At 40.6% G+C, this 21,662-nt stretch overlaps 1 protein-coding gene and 1 long non-coding RNA gene across 3 annotated transcripts; both read right to left on the reverse strand.

The window, feature by feature from the left end:
• Nucleotides 1-382: 382 nt before the first annotated feature.
• LOC134189071 (uncharacterized) lies at nucleotides 383-18,197 on the reverse strand. Of its 2 annotated transcripts, none has more exons than XM_062657311.1 (26): nucleotides 17,604-18,197; nucleotides 16,905-17,543; nucleotides 16,589-16,834; nucleotides 15,999-16,520; nucleotides 15,812-15,937; nucleotides 15,626-15,745; nucleotides 15,436-15,564; nucleotides 15,241-15,363; nucleotides 15,040-15,168; nucleotides 14,862-14,975; nucleotides 14,697-14,810; nucleotides 14,512-14,625; nucleotides 13,835-13,948; nucleotides 13,640-13,753; nucleotides 13,311-13,424; nucleotides 13,135-13,248; nucleotides 11,696-13,068; nucleotides 11,571-11,633; nucleotides 11,400-11,515; nucleotides 11,230-11,334; nucleotides 11,058-11,167; nucleotides 10,649-10,993; nucleotides 10,414-10,587; nucleotides 5,433-5,606; nucleotides 751-886; nucleotides 383-692 (listed from the first exon to the last, which is right to left on the reverse strand). In XM_062657311.1, the coding sequence occupies exons 1-26, from the start codon at nucleotides 18,172-18,174 to the stop codon at nucleotides 638-640; spliced, it is 6,054 nt and encodes a 2,017-aa protein (XP_062513295.1). In that variant the 5' UTR covers nucleotides 18,175-18,197; the 3' UTR covers nucleotides 383-637. The 2 variants fall into 2 exon arrangements, with proteins under 2 accessions (XP_062513295.1, XP_062513288.1); XM_062657304.1 differs by having other exon boundaries at nucleotides 13,135-13,251.
• Nucleotides 18,198-18,753: 556 nt separating this feature from the next.
• LOC134197536 (uncharacterized) lies at nucleotides 18,754-19,529 on the reverse strand. Its single transcript, XR_009972663.1, has 3 exons — nucleotides 19,442-19,529; nucleotides 19,108-19,281; nucleotides 18,754-19,046 (listed from the first exon to the last, which is right to left on the reverse strand). It is a non-coding gene; the product is annotated as an uncharacterized LOC134197536 (long non-coding RNA).
• Nucleotides 19,530-21,662: the final 2,133 nt, after the last annotated feature.

Genomic DNA, 21,662 nt, shown 5'->3' on the forward strand with positions numbered 1-21,662 from the left:
AGTGAAGAGGAGGGAGGGCCACTTTTCCGGATCCTTGTAATATAAAAAGACTTTTTAACGAGCGTTATCATTTCCATCCCAGACCTACTACTGAGGTCACGTGCAAAACCAGGGGTATAGGTTGGGGATACTGGAGTCGCGCCCGTGCATATTCTCCGCAATGACAAATCACTGTGTTTCACGTCTATTCTCACTGAGCCTCGCCCCATCAATACTTTAATTTCCATTTTAATCAAGAAATCGATATATGTAGACAACATTCGGCCCCCAGTGTTTGGAACCTTTCTACTATTTTATCACAGTAACTAAAGAGGGCAGCGTTCTACTCTAGCTAAGCAGACTGAGACCACTAACTAAATGTCTATAACCACCACCAAAATCGTTCAGAAAAGGAACTACACTGTTTAATTAATACAACAATAAAAAACAGTGATCCTCACAGAGCAATAACTAGTTAATTCTCAACTCCAGCTTAGACATGCAGACAAATAAAGACAAAACAAAATCAGTTATATGCAAAGTTAATTTAACATGCAGCTAGCCAAATAAACTTATACTAGATACTCGCATGGAAATGTCAGTCATTCGTTTCACCATTCAGCAGTATCTGTGTACGATCAGCACAAGCTTTCACTGGTTATGGTGCCAGATCATCATCACTTGATGGTTCCACTTTATTCTTTTTACAAATTCTGAAAATAGAGACGGCAATGACAATTACGTTGCAAACTAAACAAACTGTGTGCACACCTGCAATATAAAATAATGAGTATATATATGATGAGAAAGACAACTCCAACAACACTAGCAATGACAAAGATGATTTCAGCAGTTGTTAGATCAGAACCTCCTTCTGAGCGTGTGGGGGCTACTGTTTCAGCTAAAGCTAAACAAGACAATACTCTTTTAACACAACCTATATAAAGCTAAATAAGACAAGTACTCTTTGATTAAGACAATGATTTAACACAACCTATATATATATATATATATATATATATATATATATATATATATATATATATATATATCAAGATATACTTGGGACGTTTTGACCCATAGGCCGAACCAAATAGAAATAAAACCAAATGTCTAAATACTGTACAACGCCATATCACATCATATATATATATATATATATATATATATATATATATATATATATACTTGCTCCTTACAATATCAGGCAAATCCCCAGAACAGTCATGACATCTACTGTAAAATTAGTCTACTTTCTATCAGTCTAGCATTAAACTTCTACGAGGTAACTAACTGCAGCTGCTGCATAAGGTTGTTGTAGGCCTGTGAAACGAAGTGTTGTTTGAAGTAATTGTTTTGGTAGCAATATGGTTCTCAAAGTTCCCAGGCTGACAAGAGTCCAACATCCAAATGATACCACTACCAGAGGATAGAAGAGTGCACCAGAAGAGGACACTAAGTCATCATGTTGGTGTCTTTCTTAATCTCCCCAGCCAGACCGGCAGCACCTACGACAGTCACTGAACTTAACATAAATTTAAGTTGGAACGAATTATGTATGGTTATATCAAAGTAAGCAGGACGATCAGTCAAAAAATGGTTGGAAGACGTCTCCAGGGCAATCACAGGTGTCTGACGAGAATCTCTGCTCCTTTGATATATATAGCCGCTGTCAAAGCAGGCGCTGCAGCAGAACATGTTGAAGCCAGGAAAGACGATCACCATGAGGCCAGAGTAATGGCAGTGGAAGAAGAGTTTTACCCGCTTGTTGTTGAGACTTATGGCTATTGGACTCCTGCAAGTTTGCAAATATTAATGCTAATCTGCTCAAGAGTGTCCGCTGTAACAAGTTACTCATTTTCACAGACGCAGAAACCCTGATGCAACAACTCTCAATAAAACTGTGGATGTTTACGGCTAGAATGATATATCAAAAGTTACTAGTAGATACTGTTGAGGCTTTTCGTGGGATCTACCTTATATATATATATATATATATATATATATATATATATATATATATATATATATATATATATATATATATATATATATATATATATACAGCTCTCACATCGTCTACTTCAGCTTTCATTGGAAGCTGTAACTCAACAAGGAGTTCGTCTCAAACCTTTTTTCACCAAGACTGTATAGGCTTTGGTTCTATTGATGTTGCAGTTGAAGATCAAGAAGTGTCGACATTCACAGTTTCTGGGAAATCTGAAGCACATAATCGTCTACACAGCCAGCTTGGTGATTGTCTTTCTACCATAAATCTCATAACTGCTTTACAACACGACATACAAAAACAGGTTTAACTCAATTATACATTCATCACTAATGGAGATTGTCAGCCCTAGAGAATAGGCTAGACTCAATACTATTGCTTCTGCTCATGCTGGTGCTTGGTTGTGGGCATTGCCAACCCCTCACCTAGGCCTCGCCATGTCACTGCATGAATTATTTTTGGCAATTAGATTATGGCTGGAAATACCCATGTTTCCCTTTCCACCTGAATCGGTAAAGTGCGGTTTGTGGTCAAATTCTCGATCCTTTGGGGATCACCTTTGAGTTGTGGGCATGGTCCACTCCGGATCAGACGCCACAACGCACTTTGTGACACAATCTACCACACTCTATTAACTGAGAATAATCTTGTGAAACAGGAACAGTGGTGTTCCAGCTTTGATGTAAGTCGACCAGATGACATCTACCATCCTGATTTTCTGGAAGGCAAGCTTGGATATTTTGATGTCACAGTGTGCAATAGCTTACAACCGTCGCACATCATCAAAGCGACCACCAAAGCTGGCTCTGCTCCAGAAGTTGCGGAATACAACAAAGACATTCAGCATGAATCGGAAGTGACAGCAGCAGGAGGAGTTTCTATTCCCACTGGTTGTGGAGACTCATGGTTTGTGGACTGATTCCAGTTTGAAAATTATACAGGCAATCTCTTCACGCATTTCTGCTGTATCGAATTATTTGTTCTCACAGTTGCTGTAAAACACTTTACAGCAATTATCAGTAAAACTTTAGACATATAATGCTAGGATGATATAGAGAAGGTTGCTGTTACATACACGCTACTTGTAGTGATAGTGTGGATAAATCCACGTCCTAGGAGGTAAGAAGGGAATGGCTTTGATTTCAATAACGTATACAATATATATATATATATATATATATATATATATATATGTAAGTATGTATGTATGTATTAGACATATCGCAAGATATGTGCACCGTATATTATATACGGTGCACATCTCTCGCGATATGTCTAACCCTAACCGTATATTATATACGGTGCACATCTCTCGCGATATGTCTAATATTCATTCATGGTCACCATATAACACCATATCACACACCTTGAACCTGCCCATCGTAAGTGATGATGGCGGTGTCCTTGAGCATAGAGCCCTGGACAAATGACTAGAGCATTTTGTTAACTATTACAGAATCGGCTGCATCTGGTGAGGTTGTCCTTCCAATGAAAACGTCTACCACAAGGGCAAAGATGATCACTGCATCTGTTGTTGGCCGCACAATCATTGGACCTCTTATGTTGACTTCTAATTGCTTTAGATCGCAGAATGTGTGCACTGAGATCTGTCCTGTGCTAGACTGTACCGATTATCCCCAATTCCGGTGGCTTGCAGATCAGATGTTATTCTATCACGCCACCTCTTCTTGGTCCCATGGCATGGTCTCTTCTTTTCTAGCTCTCCAAACAATAACATCTTTGGTAGTCTTTCCTCTCCCATTCTGCCAAGGTGTCCAAGCCATATTAGACGGTTCTCCATCACTAAGTCTTCAAGTGGCTCTTCCCTACCAAACTTACATGCAAGTTGTTTATATACAGTATACTGTATGTTAGGTTGCAGCTATGACAGTACCTTGTTGAAACGTCACAATGCTCTATGTGATATACTGTGGCATGCATTACTTTCTGACAACAAATCTTGTAGAAGAGAACAGAACTGTTCTGCTAATCATCAATCTCGCCCTGGTGACATTTATCGTCCGGACTTCCTTAGTGGGAAACCAGCTTTTTTGACACCACTGTCCGCAATTCATTGCAACCACGTTTTGTCTGCACTGCTGCCATTGAAGCCGGTGCAGCCGGAAATGCTGGAGAAATGGAAAAGACAAGGGACATGAGTTTAATGTAACTCAACGTGGACCAGATTTCTTTCCCATCTCTATAGAAAGTTGGGATATTGGACTCCAGCCAGTATTAAGACTCTTAAAACTATTGCTTTGAAAACAACAACATCCACTGGAACTACTTTGAATCAATCTCTCCGAAATCTTCTGAACAGTTATCGGTTAAACTTTGGGAGTACAATGCAAATTAATTAATTTATCATTGTATGCATTCATAAAGTATATCTCATTCACAGAATTAGCAGTCGCGACAGAATTCTCATATAGTTAATTAATTTAATGTTGTATGCAAATTTATGTTGTTGCATGAGTCTCCCATTCTGACAATTTATCATTAGAGTATATCTCGTTCACATGCATTTTTACTCTGTTCTGAACAATTAGCAGTCGGACAGAATTCTCATGAAGAATTTCATTCAGAGATATCCCACTCAGGGCTTAATTAATTATCCGAAGAAACTCGTCTTACTGCTGAACACATGGCAATTTGACTGGACATTTGTCCAGACAACACCTCCAGCAGCAGGGTTTCAGGTGACTACAAGTGTTATTGTGTAGAGATAGCCCACACCCACAAGCAAATTGATGAGCTGTGTTATTTGTTGCCGTCAATTACTGGTAGAGACTGAAGTTTGATGTGATTGTAATGGTCTGGCTTCCTTCAATAACTCCATTATAGCACCTTCTTTCCATAATGCTAGATGATGTTCAGGACAATTCAAATATTCGTGAGGTTTTGATCTAAAGTGTGGTCTTTGTAGTAGTAGATGTGGCATTAGCATTGCAGCAGTAATGACGATGCTTTCCAGTGCAGAAGACTAAATGATTAATAATCTTGCCAACTCTGCTACAAATTGCTTGCCAGCTGCGCCTTTAAGAATGTGAAAGAGGTTGGGTTTCCAATGTACTACCTCTTGATAAGAATCTTGAATCATTCTTTTCAATTCTACTCCAATTATTACTATTATCAGTATTATTACAATTATTATTAAAGTTATGTTGTATACACGTTGCAGTTCAAGCTATATATTCCTCTCCCTTAATTATCTCATCATGATTGATAATGAAAGACAAAGTCAGCATTGCAACACACCTCAAACAACCAACCATAAACCATATACTATAAGCAATGCCATCTTGACAAAGACTTGAGCACGTTTGCCAATTTCTTAGATGCAGGTTTTACATAATACACATTCTATCAACTCCAAACATTTATCTGACAATACACGCAAGAGACAAACCCTACACATTCATTGACATAAATTATGAGATCATACCCTCGCATTGTGGAGCAATGCCATCCCATGTTCCATTCGTCAAGCAAACCAAAGAAGACTTCCCTGATAATGTGAAGTTTTCATCGCAACTGAACTCAACCATTACACCACACCTAGTGTCCTTAGAGTTCTTTTTACCTTTGTATGGTGTCATCAACAACGGGCAGTACACAACTACAACAGATGGACAATGATTAATAAGACAAAGATAAATAAACTCCAAATTCTATTGCTCACATTCACAAGTAGGCATGTCAAAGTCTCAAAAACTAGGCAAGCAATTCAAACAATCGATACCAGACTAATAGCTTTCATCACACACAATCCCTATAAGGTTGTACTGAATGCATATGACACCATATTCAGGAAGGGTAATCAACAGGTACTTGGTCTTCGATGGAGAGACTTTGTGAGCGCTTAGGTAATCGAATGGTCAATGCGTCAGTAAGGATTAGAACAGTACAAGCTTATCTTTGAAACAGTCACTGGACTCTATTATTAGAGGACTATCGTGAATATTCTAATTCTATAGAGATAAGTTGCCCAATGCAAATGTCCAGACTACTTTTTGCTATCTCACTGAAGGAATTACATTCTCTGTTATATACTTAGCTTTCTGTTTGTTTTTAGAAGTGTATGTGCATGCGTGTGTTTGACTGTGCATTGCATGTATTCTCTCATTTGCGAGAGGTTGTACCTATTGGTACAAGGTCAAATATTGTGTGTTGTGCACCTCCATGATGGGCAAAAGAGGTCTTTACCCCAAGTGGATGCCCACCAACAGGGTACACGTTTCTGTGTAGTCCACACGGCAATCAATGACTAGCCAATTCAATATAGATTTCAGGCATTACAGTGACCGCAAACTGGGTACAGCAAGCCTAGTGGATATCAGTGACCACCAGGAAAGTCCTGAACGTCATCGTCAAACAGACCATTCGCCAGACCACAGAAACTCCCCAAAGACTGAAACGAGTCATAGTCTCATGGACAAAACTAGAGAAACATGAGAAAGAAAGACAGACAAGTTTCATACGTTGCTGCCGTCACTGAGGTTTAAACCTCCAAACCATGGACTGATAACCATTTTCACTATCCACTAAGCCATGGCGGTGACTTATGTGTCGTGCTCAACCAGATCAATCTGGTTTGTAAGGTCTCTTGTAAGCACTGGAGGCAAACCCTGCCTCAGACCATCATGGCTGTCTAAACAGAAAATATGACATTACGTAGGATCCAACTGGATCCAAGAAGCACTGCTTTCTGTAAGTGTTGCAGGTTGTGATGACCTGGAATAATGTCCAGCCACCATGCAATACCTGCGTGCATTGTGCCCAACGCTCCCAACACCACTGGAACAACCTGTGTCCGACACTGCCACATGCGACTTACCTCCACCCCGCAAGTCACTGTATTTCGTCAACTTCTCAGCCTGTTTCCTGGCAATGTTGCCATCAGCAGGACAGCTGATATCAATAAGGAGACAAGTGTCTGTCTTCTTATTTCTGAAACAGATGTCAGGACAATTGGCACCGATCTTCCTAGCAATAGGAATGGCAGTATCCTACATCATAGTGATGTCGTCCGTCTCCACAAGCCTATCATGATGATGCCAGTACCATCTGCTCTCCACTGGAACCCTAAAATGACAACAAATGTCCCAATGGATAATAGAGGCCACCTGATTGTGTCGATCAGTGTAGTCCATCGATGCGTAGGCACTACAGCCTGCAACAATGTGGTCAACTATTTCCAGGCCTACACTGCACAAGCGGTAAATGGGACTGACATCTCAATGCAGAATGTTACGCACATAATACCAAGTCCGAAGAGTTTGGTCTTGAGCAGCAACAACCAGCCCTCAGTTGCAGCAGAAAGATTCGATGACTTCAGCCAGCCATCTGTAGGTCTGTTTCATGTCCACAGGTGGTTTCTCAGTGAAACAATGATACTGACCATGCATACATTTCCTACCCAGGATTGTACACAAAGAGAACCTCTGCACATGCGGAAATGTTTGCATTGGGCTGAGGCGCTTGGTCAAAGACACCATCACACAGGATGTCCCACTTCCATGCAGGCTCTGTGACTTGTTGTCCTTGGAGGAGACTCCCCTGCAGCTGTGCAGTAACTGACAGACCATGCGTCGGATCAAACGAGAGGACCTCCTAGCTTCACACTCCTGTACCATTTGCATGAAGAGATCACAGCTGTTACGAAGGTAACAGTCAAGCCCCACAATACAAGACTGATACGTCGACTCGATCTGTTGTAACCCTCAACCGCCCTCGGAGCATGGAGTGTACAGCTGGTCAACGTCTGCTACAAGATGGTGGACACCGTGCATAGAGAGAAGTTTCCTGGTCCGTAAATCAAGCTGCTGCAGGTCCGTGGTCCTCCAATGAATGACATCAAAACAGTAAGTGAGAGCCGGCAGTGCAAACCCGTTGATGGCCAGAATCTTGTTCCGACCATAAAACTCGGTCGGGAGAACCATCTTCTCTCTGTGAAAGTACTCATGGACGAAGCGTCTCTCGCATAGTGCTAGCTTCGCCCCAGACGCAGAGAGGCTAGCATAGTGCTGTGTTGGATACCGTTACTCTCGTCCACACCCAAGTACTTGTAAGACTTGACCCGGTTCCAGACAGTTGATGATGTCCGTTTTTCCTATCATCACCCCCAGAATTGTCTCCAGAGAGCTTGCCGTTAAGAAAGTGTGCTATTCCAGACCAAAATTCATCTGAATGTTATTATTATTGTGTCATTAAGCCGCTCCATAATGGGCAAGTGGGGTATTTACTCCCATCTGGGTGCCCACCAACCTGGCAGGTGAGCCCAGCAGGGTACATGTTTCTGTGTAGCCCACACGGTGATCAATGACTAGCCAATTCAATATAGATTGCAGGGCACTATGGTGATGGCAAATCAACAGCATGCCTAGTGGATATCAATGGCCACCAAGAAAGTGCTGAACGTCACCGTCAACAGACCATTCACCAGACCATTCACCAGACTACAGAAACTCCCCAACAACTGAAACGAGTCATAGTTATGTTGTCATCACCCTCTAGGTAAGGTAAGTGGAATCTTTATTATGTCGTCATCACTCTCTAGGTAGGGTAAGTGAGGTTTTTACCCTCAACTGGGCACCCACCAACCCGGCAGGTAAGTCCCAGAGAGGTACATGTTTCCATGTAATCCACATGGCTAGTAACTGGCTTTATCGATATTGATTGTGTGCGCTACAAGGATTTCACCAGCTCTCAACAGCATGCCCAGTAGATATCAATGACTACCAGGAAAGCACTGATCCTCATTGCCAATGATCCCCACGCCAGATCACAGAAACTCCCCATCGACAGAAACAAGTCTACTCTCACAGACATAGCCAAATAGACAGTGAGAAAGAACCGACAGACTCATTTCATTATACTGCTGTCGCCTCCCAGGATTGAACCCAGGCCATCATGGTCAGAGAACCAAAACTCTAACCACTTATGTGTCGTTATGCCCCTCCATGATGGGCAAGTGGGTCTTTACCCCATCTGGGCACTCACCAACCCAGCAGGTGAGCCCAGCAGGGTACATGTTTCTGTGTAGTCCATACGGCGATCTATGACTAGCCAATTCAATATAGATTGCAGGCATTACGGTGACGGCGAACACCAGTACAGCAAGCCTAGTGGATATCAATGACCACCAGGAAAGCACTGAACGTCATCGTCAACAGACCGTTCGCCAGATCACAGAAACTCCGCAACAACTGAAACAAGTCATAGTCTCAAGGACAAAGCTAGAGAAACATCAGAAAGAAAGACAGACAAGTTTCATAATTTACTGTCATCACTGGGGTGGAACCCCCAAACCATGGAGTGGTAGCTATCGTCGCTAACCACTAAGCCACGGCGGTGACTTTATTATTACAAGTTTCACTAGTAGTAGTAGTAGTAGTAACTCCACGAACAAGAGAAGAAACGTCGATTCGAAGAAAGGATGAAACAAACAGAGCATGCCTCTCTTTCTCCCCTGGTGTTCTCCTGTACTGGAGGTGCCAGCACTTTAACTTCAACATTTTTGAAAAGACTAGTGTCTCTACTGTCTCTGAAACAAAACATTGTCTACAGTACTTCCATCAACTGGATACAATGTCACATTGGCTTTGCCTTATTACGCGCATCCATCATGTGCCTCAGAGGCTGCAGAACAAGAACACCTATCAACAAAGACATACTCTTGGCTTCGGCTGAGAGTAGACTACCTTGCAGTAGTTAAACTTTAGAATGAATTATGTGTTATTGTAGTTGTTTTGCGTATGTTGCATACAGAACTTTTGCTTAATTATTTATCTTGTATGATAAAGTTTGATTTTCAAATACACCAGTTCTCTCAGCAGCAGCAGCAGCAGCAGCAGCAGCAGCAGTAGAATCAAACTCTATCATACAAGATAAATAATTAAGCAAAGGTACTGTACGCAACATACGCAAAACAATTACAATAAACACATAATTCATTCTAAAATTTAACTACTGCAAGGTAGTCTACTCTCAGCCGAAGCCAAGAGTATGTCTTTGTTGATAGATGTTCTTGTTCTGCAGCCTCTGAGACACATGATGGATGCACGTAATAAGGCAAAGCCAATGCGACATCTTATCCAGTTGATGGAAGTACTGCAGACAATGTTTTGTTTCAGTGACAGTAGAGACCCTAGTCTTTTCAAAAACATTGAAGTTGCAGTGCTGGCACCTCCAGGACAAGAAAACACCAGGGGAGTAAAAGAGGCATGCTCTATTCGTTTCACCCTTTCTTCGTAGCGACGTTTCTTCTCTTGTTCGTGAAGTTTGTAGCAGGAAGAGATTGCAGAAGACTTGTAAGAAGAAGCATTAGGATTGAATATTGTTACGTCATGTCTTTCAGTAGTACTATTATTAGTATGTCGTATTTGTTAATGGTCAAGTCACCACAAGCAGATGAGTCACAATACCTTCGCAAGAAGGTGGATTTCCATCCCACTCTCCATTCGGCAGACAAGTTAAGTTTGACTGACCAACAAGAAAGTAGCAATCATCACAGCCAAAGTGCACAGTTGTATTGCAAACATTGTTGTTAGTAGATATACTGCCGTGCATGGGATAATTCAGCACAGGGCAATTAATCACTATCACACATACAGTATACTTTAACAGAAGAACCTGTAAACTTGCTAAAAGATAACTTACAATAACATGAAGTTGGTGCAACATGAACCGTTGTTATTATAGATGATGTAAGTAAAGCTGAAGAAACTGGTGTGGGTTCAAATAAAGTTGATGTTTGAGGGGTACTCAATACTGCAGAAGAGACTTTTACTACTTGTGATGATGTCACTGGTTCAACGGTAGCAGGTAGGCGTACAGATGGAGATAGAATAGGCGATAAAATCACAGAAGGTGGAGAAGAAACTGTCTGTAAAATGATTGTTGATGAAGGTACTACAACAACTGATGATGACACATCCACAGATGGAGGAGAAAGTGATAACACAATTATAGGTGAAGATGTAGATATAATAATTGTTGCATTCTCTAAAATCAACAACCACTGCTATCATCATTTCACACATGCACTATGAGGCATCAAAGTGCTGACCAGCAATACTGACTATTGGTGAGTTATCGTTTGAGCCATTATATCTCAAAGTGATCATAACTGTTGGAGATCGATCATCAAAAATATCCACAATTGTCAAATTAACATACCTGTCATGTGCAAAATACAAATTCATTTTATCCACATACTAGTTTACAATCATAAAAATTACCTAAACTCTCCCTGGACGTCTACAGTAGAATGACGAAACACCAATGATAGTAACACGTGAGTAAGATTAGCAGGCTTATTCAAACGCACAAATCTTTTGTGTCTCCTGAAGAGAAGTACAAGTAACACCATCATACATGAGTTGACAAAATCACAACATAATATGCTTACTCTCCTAAACTGACATCAGCAACACTTTGATCCTCTACAATGGAATTATTTAATGCTAAGAAGTCAGAAGTTGTTATCCTTTGTTGAAGAACTGCTTGATCTCGTAAATAATCAATCTACAAACAGCAACTACAGTATCAGAGATACACTGCACCAATAAAAATTGCCTACATTTTCAAAAGAGATGTTAGAAGATGCTGGAATAGACATATTAACTTCTATACTCTTCCAATCCTAAAACAAAATTATGACGCCATGACCATGAAGAGAATAAGCTCTTTGAAATGCTTGCTTACCGTATTACCAAAACGACTACTATCCAGTTGTCCAACTTCCTGTACTAAAAACAGTACGGCACCAGCAGCACCAAAGCCAATAACTGAAGGATTCAAAGTTGTGACATCGGCAACATTGAAGTCAACAGCAACATGTTCACAAACACTTTCCTCGTCAATCACAGATGTACAGTCCCAAAGAAGATCAACAAAGCAGGTATTGCTACAACCATCAATAGCACTACTGAGTCCATTGTCACACTGCTCTAACTCTTCCACTATTTGATTGCCACAACTGAAGCACACACTGCTTTCGTAAAATACATCAGAGCACTCAAACCCTTGAACAATCAAACAGTTAGAACATCCACGACGATTCCCATTGTCACACTCCTCTCCAGACACACGAATACCATCACCACAAGTCTTGTTTATGCAAATACTAGGTGCCACATTTATGTTACAATCATAACCTCGCTCAATGGCACAATCGTTAGAGCAACCATCACCAGACATTTCATTTCCATCGTCACAGCTCTCATCAGCAACATTTAACACACCATTACCACACACTGAACAACCCAGACTTGCATTCCCCACAGTTGATGTATTGTCACATAACGTTGACAAACTGACAGCATTATCGCCACTACTCAAAAATGCCAGCTGAATAGTAGTATTAGAAGAAGCAACAGTTTCTGTATTCCTTCGAATTCGTACTATGTCATTGCCAGCTACGCTTCGACGTTTTCGGCTGTTGTTGTCAGAAGGTAACGCTGGACATGTCTTAGAATCGAAAGAAGTAACATCACCAGTACCTCCTGTCACTGATGCAATGAGGTTTAAAAGTCTAGAGAGAACAGATGCTGCTCTAACTGTTTCATTATTGCCTGCTAACAATTCAACAACTACACAGATAACAAAGCCTCTATCTTTCAAACTATCAGCAAGTGAGTCCACACCATCTCCTGGGCAAGAATCTATAACTTGCAACATCTGCTCTATGTTTTCATTACGAAGAGGAGAAGATCTGTCAAACACATTTGACACAATATCAGCATCAGAATGACTAATGTTGCTACTGCACAGAAAATGATTAAGACACTCCTGCTGTGAATAAAACATAAACCGTTGAAACTCAATACACTTTGTGGGTGATGGTTCACTGCTGTAGTTCAGCAAAAAGTAATTATGTATTTGCTTGATCAAGCATGAGCTGGCTGCCGATGACCATTGCACTGCAGTTGAAGTGCAGTCCTGCAACTTGCATAATGGCAAAAGGAATTCAGTAAAGTATGAATAGGTGCAAGAAAAGGCAGCCTCAGCACAGGCAACAACGTCATCACAGTCTGATGACTCAAGTTCATCAGTGCAAGGAACAGTCATGTTTTGTACTGAATATCAAAAACACAATCGCAATTTTAACACATACTGCAGATCACCATTGAATTACTGCTCACCAATTTGACAAAATGATCCGCTGAATTTACCTGCACAGGTACATTGGAAACCATTGATAACATCTTTGCAAACTCCACTATTGAAACATGGTTCACTTTCACATTCATTAAAATCTACTGATAAGGACATAAGAAATATGAATATGATTACACAACAATTCAGCATTTCTCCTTACCAGATTCGCAGTTTAGTCCAGTGTAGCCTTCAATACAGTTACATGTATAGCCAGCCAGTATATCTGTGCAAGTACCGCCATTCTGACAAGGACTTGAAGCACATTCGTCTATATCTGTAAATGCAGTATTCACACAAACATACACACACACACACACACACACACACACACACACACACACACACACACACACACACACACACACACACACACACACATGTGAGGGCATGCACACATGTATGCATGTACACATGTATGCTTGCACACAAGCAGGCACGCATGCATGCACTCACATACACACTTATTTTCTCTTCAACCAATCCCTTTACCTGTTTCGCACTGCTGTCCTGAATAACCAGCCACACATTGACACTCATATCTATTCACTTGATCAGTGCATGCAGCACTGTTTTGACATGGTGATGAATTACATTCATTCACTTCTACACATGTAATTGTATAACAAATGAGACAATAATAAATTAATTAAGTAAGCTTACTTCTACACAAACGTGTGTACTGACCTGTTTCACATAACACACCGGTGAAGCCCGGCACACATGCACAGTTATAGCCATTGACATCATCCTCACAGATAGCTCCATTTTGACATGGTATAGATAGGCACTCATTGATATCTAAAAGCATACACATCACATTTTCTAGTAACTTATAGTATGGGCACGTTGAGGATATCACTGTTATTACCTGAGGGAGTGGCAGCTAAAAGCAAGATAACTACTGAGGGAAGCCGAGATGATTATCAAGGCAATTAGCTGTCACTCACCCGAGGCGGAATAATAACGATATCAGAGATTTGCCCATACGATAAGTGGTTTGTATCATGCAAGGCCATTTATGGGTATGAATTACCCTTCATTTTGGCTGTGAGTAATTAAATCTTATTTCTTACTTGTTTCTCAGTAAGCATTCTGTAACTAATTAGACGGAGTCTAAGTGCGTTGGCCGTTTAGTAGCTAATTAAAAGCACATCAAATCATCTGCGCGTCATTGAAAGCAGCTGTGTTGTGCTATTGATCCTAGCGACGGTAGGGTATACGCGTTTTCCTTGACAGGAGTAGGGTATCAGTGTACAAACGATTTGTACCCGCTGTATCGACCAATCACGGCTGGCAAAACCCACACGACATGATACAATACATATTAAAGCATCTAAGACGTCAATGAATTCCACACTAACTTGTTTCACACAAAATTCCCAGATATCCTACAACACAGTTGCATGTGAAGCTGAGGTAAGAGTCTACACATGTTACTCCATTTTGACAAGGTGATGACTCGCACTCATTCGTTTCTGCACTCAACATATGACAACAATGACAATCAATTGTAGAGAGTAAGAATTAGACATGTGACTTGCCCTACCTCTCTCACATAAGTCTCCTTCATAACCTGGGATACAATGACATTTAAACTTGTCAAACTGATCAGTACAGGTTCCGTTATTCTGACACGGATTTGAGTCACACTCATTCAGCTCTAGACAAATAATTTCAGAGCATCATCAATATAAATGAAAAAAGTTCTAGCCTTGATTGCACACAACTCCTGTGTAGCCAGAGCTACACTGACACGTGAACATGCCCACACCATCAAAGCATTCACCATCATTCAGACATGGACCAGAAGCACAATCATCAGCAACTATAACATCAACCATTACACAACATTTGAAACAACCACAACAATGAACAATGCAGTAACTTACGTTTGCAAGCACTGGTAATAACTTCAGTTCCAAGTGGACATGAACAATTAAACGAGCTAGGCAAGTTGCTGCACTGCTGTCCAGTAATACTACTGCATGCTGTTGGGGTCTCCACGCATTCATTGATATCTATACGTAAACACAATCGAATGTACTACTATCAATCTGCATACCTTTTCAAACTGAAAATGTAAGCTCAACCTGTACAAGTATGTCTATCAGACTCTAGCTTATAGCCATTATTACACTGGCAAGTAAATGATCCGTTTGTGTTCACACATGTTTGATGACAGCTATCCAAATTCTCAGAGCATTCATTAATATCTAGTTGAGGAGAAACCACACCCAACCCATCAAATTTTCACACAAACAAGTACAAGTGATATACAATCATACCAGAACAGTTGCGCTCATTCGAATCAAGCCGATAACCTTGATTGCAACTACAGGTCTCAACTCCACTACTCCTATTTCGAGAGCACAGCTGCTCACAGTCTGCTTCTCCCATTATACATACTTCTTCCGCTGTAACAATTTTAAAAATCACTAAAATAAATTTGTAAAAATTTCTGCACAGCTGACATACGTGTGCAAGTGACGTTATCAGTTGAAAGAAGAAATGCATCAAAACAATCACACTGAAAAGAACCTGGTACATTGATACAAACTTGATGGCATGGGTTGCCACTTTCACACTCATTGACATCTAAAAAACAGTTAAACATATTTTCCTGCCTAATTTATACTCACTGCAACAAAGAAAAAGAAAAACCTGAACAGTTAACGCCATCATCTTGTAGGTTGAACCCTGTGTGGCACTCACAGCTAAAGAATGGTACTTGATTGAAACATGAATGTTGACAATTGTTCAGTGTATCATTTATGCACTCATCAATGTCTGTACCAAGACATGAGTTTATTACACATAATACTAATTGATAGAATATCTAATCACAAACCTTGACATTTTCCATCTATAACTTGAAGTCCAGCAGAACAGGATCCACAATCAAAACCAGTGTCTGGTGCAGATCGATCAGTACAGTTAGTACCTTCTGGACAGTTTGATGTTAAACAAGCATCAATATCCACACTACAAAATCTTCCTTCCCAACCACTACCACATTCACACTGTTCAAGAATAAACTGCTCCTCTCCTCCATCTCCATCTGCCATTATACATACTGCATTTTTTTCCAACCGACATGCACACAGACGAATGAGTGGCTGAAGCTGACTGCTCGAACCAGTCGTATCATTAGCAATAAACAGAAGACTCACAATACCAGATGATGTGGGTGTCCAAATAAACACAAACTCATCCCCATTTCTTGCAAAAGTATAATCAGCCAATGGAGGAGGAATACCATCCAACGTCACATTGAAAACATCGCTGTCTGATCCAATGAATACATACCTCACAGTCTGACCAAGAGTAGCATTTAAGACATGACTACCATTTAGAACGGGAGGAAAGTTCACTACAACATAATATGCAGTGTGTTATCAGTCAGGCATATGCAAAACTTATGACTCTTAAGTTACTTACTCAGAGAAGTAGACTGTTCAATTAGCTGTGCATTAGTAACAAGAGTTTCTTGCCCTATTTCTGGATCATTTGTTTCAAATGTGTCGAATAGACATTGAGGATCATCATTGCATGCAGTTCTTTGTTCACCTGTGTAGCGGCTGACAGCTTCATCTGGAAAAACTGGAATGTGATTAGGATCAGAGAAGGTAGTCACATCATTCCCATCGTCATAGTAGAATAAAGATTCGTTTTCATATACTTGCCCTACGACAAAGCCAATAGTAGTTATCAAGATATCACATCAAAAACAAAAATATGTAATTAATAAACATACATGTCTGTGAGAGATGGTGGATTTCACGATCAGTTGAATTGATGGATATGACTGTGCCATTTCGTGCTGTCAAGTCATTTAACTTGTTATCGTCCCACACGCCCAGTAAACCTCTTGTATTTCCCTTAAAAGTGTTGGGAGCTGCAAAGACCACAGTCAGTAACGCTTTCTTTATCTCCACAGTCACTGATATTCCAGAAGAAAAAACAGCCACTAATTTCTTATCAGCTGGACGAGCCAATACCATGTTATCTAATCTTAATCGAGTGACATTATCAAGACCAGCAAACTCCCCAGTAAATTCACGCCAAGAACTTCTCTTCAATGTAGAGCCACTGGAAACAAAAGTGTCTTCTAAACTGTAGCAACAAGCCTTCACACGAAGAGTATTATCGTCCATCAGCTCAGTATGAATGACACTTGACTTTAACAGCGACCGACTAAAATCAGTACTTGCTATAAACTCAGCTGCAGCAAATGCAGAGAACACAGTAGCACTCGAGTTCTCTACCAGACGTGTTCGACCTTCCAACACAAATGTTTCGTTTACAGTCTTCATTAGAATGTATTCACCAACACCATTGAATGTGTACTGTTTCCCATCCAATGTACTAATATGTGGGTCTCCCCAGGTCCAAGCTAAAACAGAAATAAAATGAAAACAAATAATTAAGAAACGCTGCATCACTACTGTTATACCCCAAAATGGTGGTAAGTAACCAAAACATGACTGAGAGGGACGACGCAGATAATACAAATTGCAAAGGTCAGTCTTGATACAGCAATCTTCGTAAGGTTGAATATCAAAGTTGATATGAAATAGTGAGAAACGTGATGGATGATAGCGATTGGCAGTACCACCTTGTGGGAGATTGTTTAGAAGAAACCCATTAAACAATCCAAATTCTGGTAAGCTGTAACAGCACTGAACTTGAGAACCGTAAAATGGTGATGGGAACGATGACACGTAACAAACAGATGTCGAAGTTGACTGATTCCATTGGTACATCCAATCGCTTGCAGCCTGAACTAATGAACAAGGACATGGTGGAAGAGAAAAATGCCAAATTGGAGACACTCCTTCCCGATCGATATCGTCAAAGTACCAATTGAGGCAAACAGAATTGCTAGCACAAATGTTAGTATCTTCACTGACTTGATAAAGCAGCTGTCCCACTTGTCCATTAGCCAAACGATGAGACACAAGGTTGATCACTTCATCAAATCCAGACAAGTAGTGACTGTGAAATACACTAGCATCATGAGACATGTAGCCAACTACAGCTGCGGTGCCACGACCTGACCACTGCAGACCATCGCTAGGATAGTTAAACAAGGAAAATGTCTGCTTACCATCCGTGGCAAGTATGACTTGGTATGTGTTGCGCTAAAACAATATACAGTCACAAACTAAATTAAGCACACTGTTACACATACATTATACTAGCAGAATAGCATTACCCTATCTGAAAGTGAATCTGAATATGAGCCAGAGCCGTCAGGATAATTTGGCACTTGATACCAAGTGGCAACCAACACCCATTGTGCTGTAAAAGAATTGTCTCCAGTGAAGTCACGTACATCTTTGGTAGCTCTTTCAATATAAGTAGAAAACGATGCCTCATAAACATTATAGAATATCATTCCATCTCGACGAATATCAACATCAGACCAGAAAGGTGCCACAATTGATGTATATGTGAAACCTGGAAATACACGTGGGTAGGGACTCAAAAAAGGCCGATCAAATGAGATAACAGCATTTGTTGAAATCTACAAAATGTAACTACAATTACAATAGCACTGACTGTACCTTCTGCTCTGTTCTTACATAGACTGACTGGTGACTTTGTTGGCCAAAAGGAAAACAACCGACTCCAATAGCAATTGGACCATGAGAATAATCATCTAATGCTGGTAGAGAAAAATCATTCTGAGATGTACCAAATGAGTACATGTTGCCGGTAGCTGAATGTAAACCAAGTTAAATTAAATTACAAGGAATTCATTAAAATAAGCAGAACATACACATGTGACAGTATGTTCCCATGAAGTATGCTGTACAGATGCATCTAAAGCTACCAAACGTGTTAAGGCAGCTGCCGTTATTCTGGCAGGGAAATGATAAACACTCATTCATATCTTTAACAATAAAAACATGACCATTTCTACTCAACAAAGTAACTTATAACAACAGCTTTACCTTCACACACAGGATTCAAATTGTCCCACTTCCCATTAGATTGGCAGATAAGATGTGATCGTCCCGAAAGGACAAAGCCATCATCACAACTAAACTCAACAACTGTTTGACAGTCAGTGCTGTTAGAACTCTTCTTGCCATGGTATGGTGTCATCAGTGGCGAGCAGTAAACCGCTATACATAAACATCAAGCGTAACATACCACAACATGTCAAAGACCCACTGATCACATGAGAAACAAAGATCTCATGAGAAGTTAGACTGTCAAGTTCAATTCAGTACTTCCGGCTACCATAACTACATGTAGTTGCAAGTCTTAACAGCTGCATGATACCTGTACATAATGGTGGATTTCCATCCCACTGTCCATTTATCTGACATGTGAGGTTTACTCGGCCAACTAGGACATAGCAATTATCACAAGTAAACTTCACTGTTGCATTACATGTATTGTTTCCGGTCGAGATACTGCCATTGGCTGGATACTGCAAAGGTGGACAAGTAATCACTACGGCAAACATGTACAGCAAAATCAACATCAGCACATTGACAATCACTAATTCTATAATACTTACAGTGACATGTAAGTTTTATAGTAAATATAAAGAACTCAAAATAGACTTAGAATGAATGTCTTTTTTTATTGTAGTTAGCGTAGTTTCTGTGTATTGTGTGCGTGTGTGTGCTACGTGTTGTAGTGACCCAAATTGAGCACTGTACTATAGACTTTACAAGCTGTGGTACGATGAAATCTATTATGTCATCATCGCCCTGTAGGTAGGGTAAGTAGGGTCTTTACCCTCAACTGGGTGCCCACCAACCCAACAGAAACTTCCCATCGACAAAACAAGTCTAATCTCACAGACATAGCCAAATAGACAGTGAGAAAGAATAAACAGATTCGTTTCATTATTGCTGTCGCCACACAGGATTAAATCCAGGCCATCATGGTCAGAGAACCAGAACTCTAACCACTAGGTTATGTGTCGTTATTCACCTCCAAAAGGGGCAAGTGGGGTCTTTACCCCATCTTGGCGGTCACCAACCCAGCAGGTGAGCCCAGCAAGGTACATGTTTCTGTGTAGTCCACACGGCGATCTATGACTAGCTAATTCAATATATTGTAGGCATTACAGTGACCACAAACTCAGTACAGCACGCCTAGTGGATATCAATGACCACCAGAAAAGCGTTGAACGCCATCGTCAACGGACCATTTGCCACACCACAGAAACTCCCCAACAACTGAAACTAGTCATAGTCTCATAGAAAAAGCTAGAGAAACATGAGAAAGAAAGACAGACAAGTTTCATAATTTACTGTCATCACTTATGTCATCATAACCCTCTAAGTAGGGTAAGTGGGGTCTTTACCCTCAACTGGGCGCCCACCAACCCGGCACGTAAGTCCCAGACAGATACATGTTTCCGTGTAATCCATATGGCACTAGTAACTGGCTTATCAATATTGATTGCGTGCACTATGAGGATTTCACCAGCTTTGAACAGCATGCTCAGTAGATATCAATGACTAACAAGAAAGCACTAATCCTCATTGTCAGCGGTCCCCACGCCAGATCACAGAAACTCCTCATCAACGGAAACAAGTCTAATCTCACAGACATAGCCAAATAGACAGTGAGAATGAACCAACAGACTCGTTTCATTATATTGCTGTCGCCACCCGGGATTGAACCCAGGCCATCATGGTCAGAGAACCAGAACTCTAACCACTAGGCTTGTGTCGTTATGCCCTTCCATGATGAGCAAGTGGGGTCTTTACCCCCATCTGGGTGAACACCAACCTGGCAGGTGAACCCAGCAGGGTACATGTTTCTATGTAGTCCACACAGCGATCAATGACTAGCCAATTCGATAGATGACTCTTGTGCCACAAGTCAAGAACTGTTAATGTAGCAGAAGTCAAAAACTGCTCTACTAAATTTAGCTTGCACGTGCACACCACGTATTTAAAACAATTCGTGTTAGTAGTTAGCAGTTGAGTCATCAGATGTTTCTTTCATAGAATTAACAGATTCTCCTTTTGTTTGTGTTATTTGCGAACAAAAAGATTTGCACTGCGAACAATAAAGGTAAGTACTCAGACTTTGGACTATCTTGAGTCCAACAAAATTTATGTTGCTAACAACTTTAAAAAGGAGTGTAAAATGGACTTAGGATCAAATGAATGTGACAATTCACCCTTCCAAATTGATGAGAAACGTTATTCTTCTCTCCAGAAGTTAATTCGTGTGACAAGCTACTGTGCAAGATTTTTACAGAAGAGAAATTGGAGCGTTTTGAGAAAGGAGACACAAGAAACTATTTCTTCAAGATATGTATGCATTGATCAAACAAGTGTTCAGAAACCATTCAAGTTATGCTTCCGACCAAGTTCACAGTGTTTGTATGGCATGTATACTCTGGGAATACGCAGTTCAGAATAGACGATATCTCAATGCGCTGAATGACATGAAAAAGGGGATAAAACAACCAACAACGACAACTTGTACTTCAGATAGACAAATAGGGTCTGCTGAGATGTCATGGACGGTA

Source organism: Corticium candelabrum, chromosome 1 (genome assembly GCF_963422355.1).
Source record: "Corticium candelabrum chromosome 1, ooCorCand1.1, whole genome shotgun sequence".
NCBI lineage: Eukaryota > Metazoa > Porifera > Homoscleromorpha > Homosclerophorida > Plakinidae > Corticium > Corticium candelabrum.